This window comes from Spodoptera frugiperda, chromosome 24 (genome assembly GCF_023101765.2).
Source record: "Spodoptera frugiperda isolate SF20-4 chromosome 24, AGI-APGP_CSIRO_Sfru_2.0, whole genome shotgun sequence".
Lineage (NCBI taxonomy): Eukaryota > Metazoa > Arthropoda > Insecta > Lepidoptera > Noctuidae > Spodoptera > Spodoptera frugiperda.
Genome location: NC_064235.1, coordinates 6,044,867 through 6,064,554, shown reverse-complemented (window position 1 = coordinate 6,064,554; position 19,688 = coordinate 6,044,867). Strand labels below are relative to the sequence as shown.

Sequence of the window (19,688 nt, the reverse complement as noted above, 5' to 3'; positions counted from 1 at the left end):
CCATGTAATAGGCTGCGTGCGGGGCGTTGCGTTCCGCGCGCGCCTCAAAGAGCCATCAGACCACCAAAGATAGGGCCCAGTAGGGCTGATGCTTAACCCGGAGCTGCGGACTACCTAGCGGGTTTACCGGGGCTCCGGCTAGACAAGCAGGAGAAGGAACGGGGTGGTTTTTTGTAAGTAAGAGTCTGACACTCCCTCTCGCCTCACCCAAGGCGGGAGAAGTCATTGGATGATTTTCCCCCCTGAAAAAAATTGCCCAAGCCGGGACCTCTTGTCCGGCAGTTCCACTTGCGACCACTCGACGAAACAACGCAGTCAAAGAAATAAAACAACAGACCTTCCTATATTTACATTCATTATTATTGTAAAAAAAAACTTTTAATCCTCTTATTACCTTAACCTACCGGCACATTATACTAATTATATCATGGGCCGAGACTGCAACGGAGAAGCAGCCGCAGACCATGACAAACCCTGAGAAGCTGAGAGGTTCCTTATCATCTCTGCCTCCCAAGGGGCGCCAGAGCCTCGTCCGTGAGTCAGCAGGGTGCACCGCGGGCAGGTGAGGTTGGCTTTGGCTCGCAAGGCGGTGGTGGAGCCACTTACACCCCAGGGAATTCTTGGAGATCAGGATGCAGGCTTGAGGTTTAGCTGCGACATCGAATGTTCAGAGAGGAGTGATGAGGTTGTGCACCAGGAATCCTGCAACAGTAAATTGAAAGGTCATATACATTATACAGCAGCTCATGTAATGTAAAGAATATCTAGAATATCCCAATTACCCCCTTCCCAATCCCCGATTCCCCAACAACCCTTAAATTCCTAACCCACAAAAGGCCGGCAACGCACTTGTAACGCCTTTGGTGTTTCGGGTGTCCATGGGCGGCGGCGATTGCTTACCATCAGGTGATCCGTCTGCTCATTTACCAGCTTATACCATAAAAAGTCTCTAAGTCTATAAATTAAATCTCCAATACTGACCGTGACAGGAAGGCTTGGGTTCTGGTGAGCTGTAGATGCTGGTCTTCTGGTGACGGTTCGAGACATCTTGAACTGGTGACTACTGGCTGCTCCTCCATCAGGAACCTGGAAATTGAAACAGATTTCTTACAACAGGTAACTACTGAGCAGAATAGTCTTAATTTAAAGACAGAAAGACCATGGAATCTGGTGCTACACCTAAAGAGCTAGAGACAAAAGTAAGAAAAAAATGAAGAGGAATCTATGTCAGCAGCCTGTTCCCGTCCACTGTTGGATATAAGTCTCTCCAATGGCACGCCACTGAGCTCGATCTTCAGCTCTACGCATCGAACCACTACCAGTCACCTTGCGGATATCTTCACTCCACCTAGATTTTTTTTTGAGGGGAAAAAATCATCCAATGACTTCTCCCGCCTTGGGTGAGGCGAGAGGGAGTGTCAGACTCTTACTGACTAAAAACCACCCTGTTCCTTCTCCTGCTTTTTGAGCCGGAGCCCCGGTAAACCCGCTAGGTAGTCCGCAGCTCAGGAACTCCACCTAGCTGGAAGGCTACACTACGCTTGCCTACCACTCACTTGTATCAGGCCATGAAGAGATAGGACTGCAGCGGACACCAGCTTGAAGCACCAGCACGTCTTTCCTGTCTGACGGAGCGCGGCGCAATGACGGCACAAGGGAAGTAGCCTAGTACTAGCCTAGTTCAAGCTAGCTGCACTGCGCAGGTCACGATCAATACTTTGAAAGGCTGCAGTATTTAATGTCATTGAACAAATACATCAATCAGAAGGTTTACTAGATTTTTTTTATGGTATAAGCCGGTAAACGACCAGTTGGATCACCTGATGGTAAGCAATGGCCGCCGCCCATGAATACCCGAGACCTGATGGTAAGCAATCGCTGCCGCCCATGGACACCCGAAACACCAATGGCGTTACAAATCCGTTGCCTTTTGAGGGTTAGGAATTTAAGGGTTGTTGGGAATCGGGAATTGGGAAGATTGGGCTTCCAGTAACCTCACTCACACAACGAAACAACAACGCAAGCGTTGTTTCACGTCGGTTTTTTTGAGACAGCGTGGTATAACTCCCATACTTGGAATTAATATATAAAGGGATTAAGATATTGTTTTTTATGGGTTAGGACGGTAAACGAGCAGACCTGTGAAACACTTGATGGTAAGCAATCGGCGTCGCTCTTGGACATTGACAATACAAATGCGTTGCCTGCCTTTGGGAGCAGCATATTAAGTTTATTTGTCATATATATCTATGAGAACTTTCCCACTACCTTCGAGCTGTAGTTTTCCAGGGATGATCACCATACTTGGTCAAAGAATTCTCTCTTTTCAATTCAGAGACGCTTCATGAAGTCTTGTTTCACGCACTGAGCGACTTGGACCTTCTGCAGTTGTCGCATTGAGTGCACATTCTAGAATGTTCTGTCTGCACTGCGCAGGTCCTGTGTCGCGATCAATAGTTCGATGTGTGATATATTTGGATGCAGTTATTATACAGTTGATAAAAGACAGTGCAAAATCAGAAGGCTTAATTTCTGAAATGCCCCCTTCGGGAGGAGTTCTTTCCGGAGCTGCGGACTACCTAGCGGGTTTATCGGGGCTCCGGCTTGAATAGCAGGAGTAGGAACGGAGTGATTTTTAGTCAGTATGAGTCTGACACCCCCTCTCGCCTCGCCCAAGGCGGGAGAAGTCTTTGAATGATTTTCCTCCCTTAAAAAAAGAGAGGATTTTTTATAATATTTCATGATAACAAGACGAGAATGAAATAGAATACAATTGTAAAGTAGCAGTAGACGGACCAGAGTTGAAGTCACGGGTGTCTAGAGAGGGGACTCTAGGTGCCCACCCACTGGCTTCAAGAAAGACGGTAGGCGGTCACATGCAGCTGTGCAACTGCGGATTGAGGCCCATAGGAGACCCGTCCGTCTCTCTACGGATTTGCCGTAACAGACGGCCGACTTTGGGGGTATGTATTTGCGCGGAGGGTGGTCACAGTTGTACTTATAGTGAGTTACAATCCCAAACTACCTTAAATTAAGTGTAGGAGAGTCATACTTCAGCACGCATGGGCTTGCTCGACTGGAGTGATACCACCTCATAGAATACCGATGTGAAACAAGTTTGCGTTGTGGTTTATCGTGTGAATGAGGTTACCGAAAGCCGAATTCTTCCCATCCCCAATTTCGAATCTCTAAGCCGCACATCTTTAACTCCCAAAAGGCACATTTAACTCTTCTGGTCTTACGGGTGTTCATGGGCGGTGGCGATTGCTTACCACCAAGTGATTCGAATTGATGAAAAATGGCTCAGTTAGTTGCATGGACCTTCTGCAGTTGTCGCATTGTCTGCACAAGTCTAGTCCTAGAATGTTCTGTCTGCACTGCGCAGGTCCTGTGTCGCGATCAATAGTTCGATGTGTGATATATTTAGATGCAGTTATTATAAAGTTGACAAAAGACAGGGCAAGATCAGAAGGCTTAATTTCTAAAATGTTGACAGCGCATTGTCATGAAGTGATCATTCGGCTAGTTTGCTGGCTAATATCATAAAAAAAACACTGAGTGACAGATTATAGAATTCTTTTTTTTTTTTTTGATGGGGAAAATCATCCTATGACTTCTTCCTTGGTTGAGGCGAGAGGGAGTGCCAGATTCTTACTGACTAAAACCAACCGAGCAGGAGAAGGAATGTTCCTTCTCCTGCTTTGAGCCGGAGCCCCGGTAACCTGTTACGTTGTCCGCAGCTCCGGATCGGACATCAGCCCTACTGGGCCCCATCTGTGGTAGTCTAACTAGTCGGGCGGCGAGCTACCCTTCCTCGCCGTCCGTAGACCCGCACTTACAGCAGCCGGAGATCGTCACGCGAGATTATAGAATTCTCTAAAGTTTAATTACATACCAGGTTTCCTGCCATATATTAAGGCACCCAGTTTGAAGGAGACTTTAGATAAAAGTAGACCTGTTTCAGCTGATGATGATTTTAGGCTCAGGGTAGCGTGGACCTTCTGCAGTCGTCACATTGAGTGCACATTCTAGAATGTTCTGTCTGCACTGCGCAGGTCACAAATACAAGAAGAAAGGCGGAGCGGAGGTGGAAAGCACTGAGAATAAATCAATTCAAAATACACCTTAACTACTATGGTATACGGATGAAAATGGCTTGCCAAAGATCCCCTTAAGTGAGAGGCGCGCGGTGCACCGTCAAGCTCTTTGGTATGCCATTTTCATCCATAATGCTATGGTAATTAAGTCTAGAATCATCTGTCTGCACTTACAAGGACAGAGAGGAGAAACGATGCGAATTATTGATTAAACTATTCTAGTTTGGGTGTGACTTTTGATTAAAACACGTGTCTTTTATCAGCCCTTTAATCTCTGAAGAGGTAGGCAGAGATACACCCACTTTTCACCATTAGTGTTGTAAGTCCCATGTAATGGGGGTGAGCCTATTGCCATATACTGGACACAATTCCAAATTTAAAAAAAGAAAAGAACCCAGCAATACTTTGCCCGACCTGGGAATCAAACCTGACACCCCTTGGTTGGCAGTCGCACTAGCGACCACTCCACCAACGAGGCAATGTAGAATTATTTCTATTAATATCGAGGGTGTAAAAATAAAACAATCATTTAAAAATACGATCAAGTATCAAAAAATTTAATTTAATTTACAATTTCACAACCATTAAGTACTTTACTTAGTTTAAAAAAATTGGCATTTCAAAAAAAAACAAACATTACCTAAATGACAATGCCAGATCCTGCCCCACTTAATTTCATCAATGTACAAGAAATGTAAATTAATCAATATTATGCAATGAAAATAAGACCCCTGGTTACTTAATTATTATTCTAATAAGGTTGCGGATAAAAATTAGGAAATAAAAAGAATCTAAAAAATCCAAGGCCTATTTCCTGTATTTATCGCGACTATCTGCGTTTCTTAGTACGCTTGCACAAGGAACAAAACGAGTCATTCAATAAAAATAAGATTTATTAATGTAATGTGTACGGATTTTAATATGAATTTGGTATAAATACATACTGTTAGTTAATTTATTTATTTTTATAATATATATTATAATGAATGCTTATTCTAATTATTATTTCGTATTTGAACGTAAGTGATCAGGTGTAACGAAACGTCATTGGCGTGCTTGTGTCAGTTATGTCCAAAAAGTCATTATTTGACATTCGCTCTGTCTGTTCTGTTTACATTGTTGTTTCGTTATGGCTATGAATGAAAAGTAGGATTACTAAAGGTGATATTGGTGATGACATTCCTTCCTTTCATAGCTAAACACCCTATATGATAGCATTGTAATAATATAAAGCACTTAATTTAATTATTTCTACCATTATAACTGCATTTAATCTAAACTGGTACCTAACCTAAATGTAATATTTTGTTCTTAGATTTATATAGAAACCGCAAGCTCTAAAGGCTTTTAATCCTGTATTTAGTTATCACTAATAGAGCAGCAATAGAATGCTACATTTGGTATGCCTGTACAATATATTTTTTGGTGGGGCAAAGCTCTATAGATATTCTGGCATTGTCATTTATTCCATACTCATATGACAGAGAGAGAAGATACTGACAATAAATCAATTAAAAATAAACCTTAATTACTACGACATACAGATGAAAATCGCATGCCAAAGATCGATTTTAGTGAGAGGCGTGCTGTGCATTGTCAAGCTTCTTTGTTATACCATTTTCATCTATATGCTATAGTAATTAAGGTTGATTTTCAATTGATTTTAGTCTCAGTATCTACACCGCGCCTCCGTAAGATTATTTAGACATTTAGAACACCTTATATTAATTGTTCAATTTAAATTTTGTTCTACAAACATATTTATAAAAAATACAAAAATGAGTATATAACAATATAAAAATATATTTTTCTAATTTAAGTATACAAAAATAGCAGAAATATTATTGTCATGCCACACGATCAATAGGCTAGTTTCCTACTAGTGTAGCGCGGGGAATTAAAAAATTAGGTAGCGTAGTCTATGGTGTGACTACTCTGTGGTTGCAACGTCACGCGGTCGCCCAATGAGAGCGCGTGAACGACCACTCCTCCCGACCGCCGCAACGTCGCGCGCCAGCGCAGCCATTGCGAGCGGTGAGAGAGAGAGCGCCCCGACCACCGACGCGTACGGACGTGTCGAGAAATCCTCCGCGGCTCTATATCACGCCATCTTATAATCTAGAACTTTCGATTCCGCCATTTTGTGTAACAAGTTTCTTTGTATAGTTTGTAAGTCTCGTGTTCGGAAAATTATGTAAATAGACATTAAAAGTGATTTGACTGTAAAGTGTCGCTTCATTTAAACCACCACTGAGTCTGGAAGTTGCCTTTTAAACTGGCTCCCAACATAGTGACACATTACACTAGTCAAATTCGTACGTTGCGTTATTCATAAACATCCATAAATAGACCGCGCGATACAGCGATCTGAGGCCTTAGTCTGCTATTATCATCGGAGAGGGACGGAGCTATGTAGGTTGTATAGCTCCATCCCTCTTGCACTGTCCAATGATCGACCATTCTGACACAATTGTAATAGCAGACTAAGGCCCCTGAACTTAATCTATTATATAAAAATAAGTCGGGTTTTCCTTCCTGACGCTATAACTCCAGAACGCACGAACCGATTTCCATGGTTTTGCATTCGTTGGAAAGGTCTCGGGTTCCATGAGGTTTATAGCAAAGAAAATTCAGGAAAAAATCAAAAGAAAAGCAGGAAAACAGGGAGAACAGGGGAGTTTGCCGCGTTTGCTAGAATTATATAGAAAATAAATGCTTATATTAGAACTTACAATAGAATCACCTAATATGGATCGCGCGTTCTTAATCGTGAAGCTTTTTTTGAGGGGGATAATCATACAATGACTTCTCCCGCCTTGGACGAAGCGAAGCGAGAGTGTCAGACTCTTATTAACTAAAAACCACCCCGTTCTTACTTCTGATTTGAGCCGGAGCCCCGGTAGCCGTTTACGTTGTCCGCAGCTCCGGATAACTGACAAGCTTAAGCTTGCGTTCCTAACTGCCAAAGTATGCAGTCAAGAACGTCATATTGGATCGCGCGTTCCAAATTATTTATCAAGTTGAAACACGCGATCCAAGTAAAAGAATAAGAATACGCGATCCAAGGACCTTTGTCGAGTATGCGATGTATCGAAGCAATCCATAGCACGCATCTTTCCATACAGAAAACATAGCTTAACTAAGTTTCCACCAATGCTAAGCTATGTGTACCAATGAATATGATTAGTGAAAGCCAAACGCATCCACAGCAACATAGCATAGCACAACTCTGGTGAAAAAGCACTCTAATGCCAAAAATCGGCACAAAATTCATGCTATTACACTCAAAAAACTCAAAAGCTTCCGATTCCTACTTGGAATATCAGTTATTTATGGGGCATCAGCTTAATCAGCATAATTTATTCATAATCATTTGTAAACAAAAAATCAAATTCATAATCAAATCATCAAAAAATAGCATGACTTTGAAACTTCATGGCGAAAGTTAAAATTACGTAAATTAATAAATTACGTACGCATTTATGTAGTGTTCTAAAAGTATCTGCCACGGCTTTAATGGGAGGTAGTGTTGTGTTTAAAGATTACAATAGTGAAGAAATTTCGTACACCGGACCAGTTAATTCAATTTGAGAACATAAAGAAGTAAAATAAACATTGACTCTACTCTGCATAAAGTGGTTCACAAATAAGCACGATGCCTCGGCACTGTAATCTTCAAACACAACACTACTTCCCATTAAAGCCGTGGCAGATACTTTTAGAACACCTTATATAAAGCTGAAGAGTTTGTTTGAACGCGCTAATCTCCGGAACTACTGGTCCAATTTGAATAATTCTTTTTGTGTTGGATACTACATTTATCGAGGAATGCTATAGGCTATAAAACATCACACCACGAGCCTAGCATAGCGGGTAAAACCGCGCCAAGTAACTAGTTAAAGATATTCTTTAATAAAATGCTCATGTTTTATGATCTGTGTGAATGAAGTTAATGTATAACTGTTACATAGGTTTTCGTTGTTAGCTGCAGTTGATACTATTCCGCGGAGGTAGTAACGGTCAATTCCTCGGTCTGACTCCGGGAACGCCAGTCCACCTCCACTGTCGCCTTTGCATAACGCCGTTCCTGGAATAAAAAGGTTTTTGTATAAAAAAAGCAACGTCACGCCTTTTATCCCCGAAGGGGTAGGCAGAGGTGCTCATTACGACACGTAATGCCGCTATACAATGTACACTTACTTTTCACCATTTGTGTTTTAAGTCCCATGTAATAGGGGGCCTATTGCCATATACTGGGCACAATTCCAGACTCCGTGCTACTACTGAGAAATTTTCGAAAAAGCGAAAAAAGCCCAGTAATACTTTGCCCGACCCGGGAATCGACCAATGAGGTTTTTGTATAATACACATTACACATCAACAGCCTATAAGTGACCACTGCTGACTAAAGGCCTCTTCTCACACGGAGAGCTATAGTATAGTAGCTTCGCTAGAGGACAGACCGACAGACAGACATTGTTTTTTAATATTGTAATTTTTGCTTTGACCTTCAAAACCCTTTTGAAATAAATAATTTTGACTTTGACTTTAGTGGGATATTTGAGACCTATTTTTCCTTCTCCCACCTTGGGCGACACGATAGGGAGTGTCAGACTCTTACTAACTAAAACCACCCCGTTCCTACTCCTGCTTTTCGAGCCGAAGCCCCGGTAAACCTGCTAGGTAGTCCGCAGCTCCGAATCTATTGGAGAGGCCTATATCAAGCAGTGGACTGTCGATAAAAGGTACTTAACACGTTAACTGCCACGTAGGTCATCGGTGACCTAAGACAATGGGCGAGGCGTCACCGTTTCATGGTAGATATCCCACCCAATCGCACGAAGCACTTCGCTTCAAGCTTCCTTGTGCGAACTGCTAGGGAGTGGAACTCCTTGCCGGAGTCTGTGTTTCCTGATGGGTATAACCTGGGTGTCTTCAAGGCCCGAGTGAATAGGTTGCTTATGGGTAGACGTGCTCCATTGCAGCCATGGCGGCCAATCGTCGACCCATCTATACTAGTATTATAAAGCTGAAGAGTTTGTTTGAACGCGCTAATCTCCGGAACTACTGGTTCGATTTGAATAATTATTTTTATTTTGGGTAGTGCATTTATTGAGGAAGGTTATAGGCTATAAAACATCACGCTATGACCAACAGGAACCAAGCAGAGCGGGTGAAATCGCGCGGAAGTAGCTAGTTTAATATAAAAAAAACAGTTTTCTGATGGCAGTCGATTAAAAAGAAACGCTTACCGTTTCCAAAACCCGCACAAATTTTATCGCTCGTGATGTATTCCCTGAAGCCTGGTGGTGATCGATTGATGCATTGTTCTATATCCACGTACGGTAACTCCACAACCTTCAGGATCTGAGAGGCTTGTCCATTTTCGGAGGTCAAACCCCAACCGGCTACCTGAAGACATTTTTAAAAACAAAATTAATAGGGTAGATGACTAATTTCTATTTTAATATCCGTCTTGTAGATTATTTTAAAACATTTGACACGTATTTTTTATTTTCTTATGGAAACAAATACTTTCGAAGATTCTTGATTTGAAATGTCACTTCTAGGTACATTTTAAACGTAGAAATGACGTATTATTTGCTCCCACTCCTAAACTTTGATTTATTTTCGGAGGCCCAATTACCAATCTTCCCAATCCCCGATAACCCTAACCTAATAACTTAAATTTCTAACTCCCAAAAGGCCGGCAAAGCACTCGTAGCCCCTCTAGTGTTTCGGGTGTACATTGGTGACGACGATTTTACCATCAGGTGATCCGTCTGCTCGATTACCGGCTTGTACTATAAAAAAATATCAATAGGGTGACTGGTAATTAGTGAACGATATTTAAACACGTGATTGCACTCTTGATTACAAACAACTTTGTCAAAGAAACTTTTTAGTATAATTATTAGTTTTATTTTTATCACAATAACAAAATTACGCGCGCGCGTGCTTTTGCATGATCAGCTGTTAGTATTGAGGCGCCCTGATTCCGGTTCCGGTGTAGTAAACAACAGACGTTCCGACAATCACTCGTAATAAAATCTCGTTAAAAAGTGTTTCAACAGGTTATAACAGTGTCTATAACAGTTATAAACAAACATTTATCTGCGAAATAGTGTGTTAACTGAACAAATCACTTACTATCTATCTTCTAAATAACTAAACATTGCTGTGAAAATATTCATAGCATAACCTCAAAATATTATTGAGTGCAAACCAGAGACAATACTGTCAAGTGTCAGTGCGACCAACTTTACAAACTGAATTAGACAGATAGAGTGTTGCCTTATAAAGAAATAAGATTCCACCATTAAATAATTTCGCCATATATATTGCGCGCGAAATTTGAAATACCAAAAATAAGAAATGGAAGACCAGATGCAATTTCTACTGGCGAAAATTCAAGAGCAAATGGACAGGCAAACAATATCTATTACGAAGGCTGTTACTCAAAATATTTCACAGCAATTGGATGAAAGGTTCAAAATGCTAGAGGAACAGAACCAGAATCTTCAAGAAGAAGTTACGGAACTAAAAGAAAAAATCAAAGGATTAGAGATAGAAAAGAAAAGGAACAATTTATTATTTTTTGGGATAAAAGAGGGCAGCGAAGAAGGAAAAAATTTAGTAATATTCATGAAAGAAAAAATCAACATCCACTTGTCATTGGATATCCAGGAATATGAAATTGATAAAGCCCATAGGATCGGACAAAAAACAAACAATGGACTCAGACCTATACTTATCTCCTTCACCTCCAACTGGAGACGAAACCTAATCCTGAAAAACAAAAAGAAACTCCCGGAAGGAATATACATAAAAGAGGACTTTACGAAAGAAACGTTAGAAATAAGAAAATCTCTGCAGCCTAAACTCGAAGAGGAGAGGAAAAAAGGCAATATTGCCTACCTACGAGGTGATAAACTTATAACTAAGAAACCAACGGATATACAAAAAAGCGAGAAGAGAAAGAGAGACTCATCCTACTCGCCTAATCAGAATCAACAACCCCCTCAGCGGTTCACAAGAAAATTGCCGCAAAGAATGCATTCGAGTTTATGACCCGTCCTCGAAGCAGCTCACTCAAGGAAAAGATTAATAACTAGCAACCAAAGCCTGCTCCCAAGCCGACTGGTCATCGTGGGAGTGTAAGACCAAAACCCTCTAAATTCCAACATAATACCACACCAAAAATTAAACAAAAACAAAAGCCACAGCAACTGAAAATATGCACATATAACGTGAGGTCGTTGTCTACAAAAGAACGATTGTTAGAACTAACCTACGCTCTCAAGAACATAAATTTTGATATAATAGGCCTGGGAGAAGTAAGAAGAATGGGCTGCAATATAGAAGAACATCAAGAATACATATTATGCTACTTTGGTGAAACAGCCGGGCTGTACGGAGTAGGTTTTTTAGTCAAGAAAATTTACAAGAAAAACATCGTAAGCTTTACGGGCATATCAGAAAGAGTGGCAGTCCTGAAACTAAAATTTGAGCATGAACTCTTAACTCTTGTGCAGGCCTATGCACCTACCGAACAAGCATCCGAAGAGGAGATTGATCAATTTTACAACGATATAAGGAAGGCACAAGAGATTCAAGACCGAAATTTGATTGTAATGGGAGATTTCAATGCTAGGGTAGGACAACCAAAAAAATATGAAAAAATTATACTGGGAAAATTTGGATACGGAAAAAGAAATGAGAGAGGTAACAAACTTGTACAATATGCCTGCGAACAAAAATTGAGCATAATGAACACCTATTTTAAAAAGAACGCAGATCGCAGATGGACCTGGATATCTCCAGACCAAAAAACAAAAAACGAAATTGACTTCATCATGTGCAACAAACCAAAGCAAATAACTAATATAGAAGTACTAAATAATGTGCCATTCCCATCAGACCACAGACTACTAAGATCATCCTTTAGCTTGAAGTCACCAAAGAAAAGCAGGAAAATTTACAGCTCATTAACTAGAATACCTAAAACTGATGATGAAAAATCATTGTATTTAGCAAGCATCCACGAAAACCTAGAGACACAATTCTGCGTACCACCTGAGGAAAATAATGTGCAAAATTACTATGACAAAATGGAATATGCAATTACGAGTAGCCTAAAAATAAAATATAATAATTCAAAAGTTGAGACACAAATCTTGAGCAGAACAACAAAAGACCTAATGGATAAACGCACTAAGCTAATGCATACCAAACACAAAACCAAAGAAATGAAAGAGGAGCTAAAGAATCTATTCAAGATGTGCAGCAAGGCCATAAGAAATGATTACAATAAATACAAAAGAGAAGTTGTAGAAAGGAATTTAAATAAATATAGAAGCTCCAAAAGAGCTTACAAAGAATTAACGACACACAGAAACTGGATAGGAAAACTCAAAAAAGAATCGGGAGAAACGAAAACAAGGCAAGACGTAATCAACCATGCCACCGAATTTTACAAGGAGTTGTATAAAAAATATTCGGCAACAAATGAGACTGAAGATAGTCACATAGATTTTGAAGAGGAAGAAGAAACAGTAAAACCTATTGAGGAGTGTGAAGTTCTTGAACATCTCAAAAAACTCAAAACAGAGAAGAGCCCAGGTCCGGACAACATCACTAACGAAATTTTAAAAATTGGGGCACCCCTTTTGCTCTTACATCTAACACAAGTTTTTAACTTATGCCTAAAAACAGAAAAGGTCCCTAAACAATGGTGTAACTCTGATATAGTTTTGATATATAAAAAAGGAGACCCATTAGACATTGGTAACTATAGACCAATTAGTTTATTGCCGAGCATTTATAAACTTTTCTCAACAATACTATTGAGCAGAATCACACCAATCATAGACGCCTCACAACCAATCGAACAAGCAGGTTTCCGCTCAGGGTTCTCAACAATAGATCACATCCACACCTTAGAACAAGTATTGGAAAAACATAAAGAATTCAATCAACCTCTCTATGTGGCTTATGTAGACTACGCAAAGGCATTTGACACCATAACCCACACCTCTATCTGGAAAGCCCTCAAAGTCTGTGGCGTAAGCAAGACATATGCCAACATCATAAAAAATATTTATTCTAAAAGTACGAGCAGAATCAAAATGGAAAATAAAGGAGAGCAGTTTTCAATAGAGAAAGGTGTCAAACAAGGTGATCCTCTATCACCGAAACTCTTTATAGCAGTACTGGAATGTGTCTTCAGAAACCTTGATTGGAGCCAGAATGGCATATGGGTACTAGGGCATCACCTTAGTCATCTGAGATTCGCAGACGATATTATCGTGTTTGCCAAATCTGCCAAAGAGTTAGAACAAATGATGCAATCTCTTGCATATGAAAGTAAAAAGTCTGGTCTACAAATGAACGCAAACAAGACTAAGGTGATGACAAACAGCATACAAAAACCTGTAAAGGTCTTTGGTCAACAGATTGATTATGTACAAGAATATGTCTACCTCGGAAAACAAGTTTCACTCAACAAAAACAGTAATAAAGAGGAAGTAGACAGAAGGATCAACAGCGCATGGAAGAAGTACTGGCTACATAGGGACATCTTGAAGGGAGACTATCATTTAAAATTAAAGAAAATTGTCATGGATACATGCATAGTTTCAAGCTTAACTTATGGCAGCCAAACATGGACATTCACTAATAAAATAAAAAGCAAAATCAAAACATGCCAGCGATCAATGGAACGAAGTATGCTTGGAATAAGGAAAATACAGAAAATTCGCAGCGAAGACATAAGGAGAAAAACTAGGCTTACAGATGCACTTGAACAAGCTCTGCGACTTAAGTGGAAATGGGCCGGTCATTTGTCAAGATACTCAGATAAGAGATGGTCTCTACAAACTACCAAATGGGCAGGACCTGCTGGAAAAAGAAGCAGAGGCAGACCACTTAAACGTTGGGCTGACGACATAGAAGATTTAGCAGGTAAAGACTGGTTGTCATTCTCCCAAAATAGGGACAAATGGAAGGAATTAGAGGAGGCTTTTACCCGAAAGGGGTTCGAATAAAAGAAACGGTTGAAAGATACAAATCAACAATACATAATTATAAACTAACCTAGCCTAAGTAAGTAATCTACTAACACTTTGATATGTAAAAACCTTTATACTGAAATAAATAAGCTTATTATTATTATTATGTATGTTCTTTACATATCTCGGGACCACAGGGTCCCGGACCTTTGGAAGGCGTACGAGGGGCCGAAGCCAACTCGCAGAGGCCCGTTGAACAATTTTAATCTATATGTGATGGGACATCAGCCGGCGATTATCCCTGTATGCACTATGGAAGTACACCAAAGGACAATCCCCGGCTGATGCAGGACTATTGTGCACTATGGAGGAAAATAATTTTGTTATGGGTGTGGGTGGCTAATGGACTGGTAAATATGGTAACTATGGACTACTATGGCCCCTGCCCCTGACCAATATTAAAAAATACGGATAAACAGGCAGGGGGTGACTCGCAAACTCAATAGTGGGCCCCTGAAACGGCCGCTAGCATGTAGCGACAAGGGAAGCAACATCCGTTGAGCTGCTTGAGGAAGGGGGGCATCCCACGGCTATCAGAGCAATCCCGGAAGTACGGTCAAGACCCCTACCAGCATCTTATTGGGATACATCCTTCCCCTAAGTGGAGTTGAAGACAACTCCACTCTTGCGATCTCCACTCAAACCAGCCGGTTAAGGCAAGAATGAGGCAGGAGAGGCCGCTCCGGATAGTCACGAGTACCAACCGGAGTTAAAAAGTAGGGCCTCTCCAGGGAGTCAGGTCCGTGGGGTCGCCACTGCCCAACAGCTCGCCACAAGCTGCCTTGCGGACTTATTATTATTATTATTATTGAGGCGCCCGCGCCCGTCATATCGGAAGACTATTTCGGAATTTAACCCGCGCGTGTTTTGTTATTGCATTAAAAACAAAACAAATGAGTATACAAAAAAGTTTCTTTGGAAAACACGGGATTGTACTCATGATAACAAGAAGTTTTCTCAAAGAAACTTTTTTGTATACCCATTAGTTTTATTTTTATCACAATAACAAAGTTTCATTAGCACGCGCGCGTATAGTTCAAAAACATCTACTAGTCATCTCGCTGCTAACAGCTGATCATGCGAAATTTTGTCGTTTTGTTATTGTAATTAACATAAAACTAATCAATATACAAAAAAATTATCTTTGGAAAAGTTGTTTGTAACCATGAGTACAATCACGTGTTTAAATATCGTTCACTAATTACCAGTCACCCTATATAGTCCAATATATTTAAATTACCTTTCCAAGCTTGTTAGGCTGCAGTTGTCTTCTGTCGAAATTTACGTCGAAGTCCAAACACACGGGTCGAACATAGGTCTGATACACGAAGGCAGTTTCCAGAACAAGTATTGCTATGTCATCTTGGAAATTCGCCGCACTGCCTTGGAATCTAGCGGGGATCTTGATTTCTTTGACCTGATAGAAAAAAATATTTTAAAAAAGAAAACTCTCTTCCTCTTTTTAAAAAGTCGTTGCTAAAAAGAGAAAATCCTAGGGTGGACACTAGGATTTTCTTTTGTGTCTTGGGTGAGTTTACAAACATACATAGTTCACATACACGTATATAAGTTATATCTTTACTAAGAGTTGCTCAGCATGAAGCACTTAAAACTTAAACTCACATCACATCACTTAAACTTACATCTTACCTAAATTCGTTTGCGCTTGGGGCGTTAGTACGAGTTTGCTTTACGTCCAACGAGATAGAGAGAAGATATTATTAGAGAAGAAGAAAACGATAATTTCCACGATAATATCTAATGATTTATTTCGTTGCGGGATCCAAGACAGTCATTCATGTCCCTATGACGCGCCGGACTTCAGTGTTCCGGTGTTTTCATGGTTGTATCTACTGTAGATACTGGCTTACAGGAGTTGCAGCGGTTTTGGGAGGCTGTGCCGGGCTTGTCCAAAAAACCCTCTTGAAACTCCTCTGGAGTTACGAGTGTCCTTGCGTGGCACCATTAGCTTACCGTCAGGAGATTAGTCGGCCCCTTTACCGTCCTATACCATTTTTTTTATGAAACAAAATGAGCTGACGTATTACCTGATGGTAAGCCATCGCCGCCGCCCATGGACACTTGAAACACCAGAGGCGTTATAAGCGCATTGCCGGCTTTTTGGAGGTTAGGAATTTAAGGGTTGTTGTTCAGGAATCGGGGATTGGGAGGATTAGAAAGGGTGGGAATTGGGCCTCCGGTAACCTCACTCACACAACGAAACACGACGCAAGCGTTGTTTCACGTCGGTTTTCTGCTCGGCCGTGGTATCACTCCGGTCGAGCCGGCCCATTCGTGCCAAGGATGGGTCTCCCACACTTGAAACACTTTATCTGCCCCATTACCCCCTAGATACCAAACAAAAAGATTGGTATTCAGACTGCACAGTTGGCGCAGTGGCTGGGCAACTGGCTGTCGTGCAACGTGTAGCGGGTTCGATTCCCGCACCGAGCAACTCTTTGTGTGATCCACGAATTATTGTTTCGGGTCTGGGTGTCATGTGCATGTGAAATTGTATGTTTGTAAACGCACCCACGACACAGGAGAAAATCCTAATGTGGGGTAACGTTTTTTTTAAAAAAAAACAAAAACAAACAGTACTCACATCAGATTTTTGAGCATCAGTGTCTTTAGGATTGGCCCATGGTCGGTAGATCTTGCCGATAGCGACCGCATACATACTCGCTGGTTGCAGCTTACTGACGTCATCCCAGAAGCAATGTGCAGCTGTTGACAAATAAATTAATGTTAAAATGCATGCATGCAACGTCATGCATTTAATCCCCAAAAGGGATAGGCAGAGGTGTATATGGCATTAGGCTCACGCCTTGTTCGACGATCGCAATTGCCCCTTATTACATGGGACTCAAAACACAAAATGGTGAAAAGTCGGTGTAGGTACATTGTATAGCGGCATTACATGCCGTAATGCACCTCTGCTTAACCCGGGGATAAAAGGCGTGACGTTGCGAGAACTCGATTATATTGCATGATGAGCTAATCTGCAAAGCCAAGCCAAGTTGTATTCCACTTTTCGTTACAGGTCGACCTTAAAAAAGCATATTAAGAAAGGGACAGACTGTTGATTTAAAACATAACATCAAATGTGTGGTCCTTAAACCACCACCCACGGAAAGAGCAGGGGACCTACTCTAATTCCACGAAAAACGAAGTTTCGGACGAAACTTCGCAAATTGCATGCCACAATTCTATTTGTTGCAAACTTTCCTGAACAAAAATGAACGAATTAAATGAAGATAAATAAATAATTAATATAAGTTGGTTTGTGAACGAATACTTACCAGAAATAACAATTCTATTCGTGACGAGAGATCCTCCACAGATCTGCATATATGGATTTGTTGTCTTTCTGTATATGCCAACATGCCAGGGCAGTTCACCTCGCTTGGCTATTCTACCGTCGATGATGAGGTCCACTCCCTCAGGAGTCACTCGGCCACATTCTGAAATTACGAGATTTTTTATGAAAACACTACATAGTATAAGGCAGTTGTCCCACCAACGACGAGAAAACGACTAACTATCGGCTATTTTCTCGCTCAAGAAACGTACAATACATATACTTTCCGTGTAAACAAAAGAGATGCATATACAAATAGTTGATCGCCGACTGTTCACACTGCCGGGAGCACTCGCTTCACTAATTTGTCGCTGAGCGACAAGAGCTGTGAAAGATAAAACTCGCTTGGCGACACTCGCCAAGCGATTAGAATTCACACCAAGAGAGCAACCAGTGGTAATTTCTCTACAGTGCGTATCTTAAAAGTACACTTTTTTTTTTATTTACAATGAATATCGAAAAATCATTAAGAAAGTCGCTATCTCTGTCCCTATGTCCCTTTGTATGCTTAAATCTTTAAAACTACGCAACGGATTTTGATGCGGTTTTTTAATAGATAGAGTGATTCAAGAGGAAGGTTTATATGTATAATACATGCATAATATATCGCTATTGCACCTATGCGAAGCTGGGGCGGGTCGCGAGGATAAACGAGCAGACGTATCACCTGATGGTAAGTAATCGATACCGCCCGTGGATACCAATATCAACAGCTTATAAGTGGCTACTGCTGACCAAAGGCCTCTTCTCACACAGAGAAGGTTTGAGTATTAATCACCACGCTTGCTCAATGCGGGTTGACGATTTCAAACTTATAATTAAAAATTATAAGGCCAGGTTTCCTCACGACGTTTTCCTTCACCGTACATATCATTGTGCTAGTAAAGACAAATCACCTGATGACCCAGTACACCAGAAGAGTGACAAGTGGGTCATCGGCCTTTTTAATATAGAGTATGCTCTTTTTTGAAGCATTTCGAGAATAGCTCTATTAGTTTCAAGTCACCTCAAATCTCATATTCATGAGCAGTGACATCGCTCAGATATTATTAAACTCAAACTCAAATTCAAAATCTTTATTTGCATGTTAAGGTATTACATGTCTTAATTTAAATATAATGTACAGCTGTTAATTTTTTTGAGGGGTAAAATCATCCAATGTTTTCTCTCGCCTTGGGCGAAGCGAGAGGGAGTGTCAGACTCTTACTGACTAAAAACCACCCTGTTCCTACTCCTGCTTTTCGAGCCGGAACCCCGGTAACCCGCTAGGCAGTTCGCAGCATTTTGTACAGCTTAACAGCCTTTTTCAGGCGTGGCAAAGACGGCTAGTACTAATTTATTAAGGCAAGGGCACACTAGAGGACAAATTGCCTGCGACACGTGTCATTGCGACGTTGGGTGCAGTAGCTTGATGTACTTTGGTCGACTAGTCTGGCAACATCACGCGACACAACATCGCTTCGGACTTGAGTCGCGCGATGTCGCCACATAGGGCTACTGGTAATTAGTGAAGGCCGAGAAAATTTCAACACGAGTTTATACTCGATAAAAATAAAACTAATGAGTATACAAAAAATGTTTCTTCGGGAAAGTTGTTTGTAATTATGAGTACAATCACGTGTTTAAATATCGTTCACTAATTACCAGTCACCCTATATTATACGTGTATATGCCAGGCGTAAATTTATTTGACATTTCGCCGATACTCTTCGTGGGACACTTATCCCTTAGTATATCCTTGGTTTTATGAGACGTTTAAGGTTGTCTGTCTTCGTAAGTAAGGCGTCTGTATAAAAGTTCTAAATGTCTAACCCACTGTTTGATAGCGCCATCATTTTTGGGACACCAAAATCATTATTTTTGCAGGCCGCTATGCCTCAGCACAAATGGGCCGGCTCGACCGCAGTGATACCACGGCCTCACAGAAAACTGACGTGAAACAACGCTTGCGTTGTGTTTTGTTGTGTGAGTGAGGTTACCGAAGGCCCAATTACCCTCCTTCCCAATCTTTCCAATCCCCGATTCCCCAACAACCCTTAAATTCCTAACCCCCAAAAGGCCGGCAACGCACTTGTAACGCCTCTGGAGTTTCGAATGTCCATAGGCGGCGGCGATTGCTTACCATCAGATATTCCGTCTGCTCGTTTACCGGCTTATACC

General features: G+C 41.1%; 1 protein-coding gene across 2 annotated transcripts in view; it reads right to left on the bottom strand.

Annotated features, from left to right (window-relative positions):
- Positions 1-19,688, bottom strand: part of LOC118278614 (modular serine protease-like) — a 200,117-nt gene that overhangs the window by 160,056 nt on the left and 20,373 nt on the right. The window contains exons 11-15 of one of the 2 annotated variants that reach the window (XR_007706846.1): positions 17,470-17,631; positions 16,773-16,894; positions 15,408-15,584; positions 9,350-9,509; positions 7,825-8,184 (exon numbers count right to left, since the gene is read on the bottom strand). Coding sequence is in view for 1 of the 2 variants with exons in the window: in XM_050703531.1 (XP_050559488.1) it covers positions 7,994-8,184; positions 9,350-9,509; positions 15,408-15,584; positions 16,773-16,894; positions 17,470-17,631 (812 nt within the window). In the remaining variant the exon portion in view is untranslated. Of the gene's footprint in view, positions 1-4,625; positions 8,185-9,349; positions 9,510-15,407; positions 15,585-16,772; positions 16,895-17,469; positions 17,632-19,688 lie in introns of those variants that run through there. The other variant, XM_050703531.1, reaches the window with a different exon arrangement.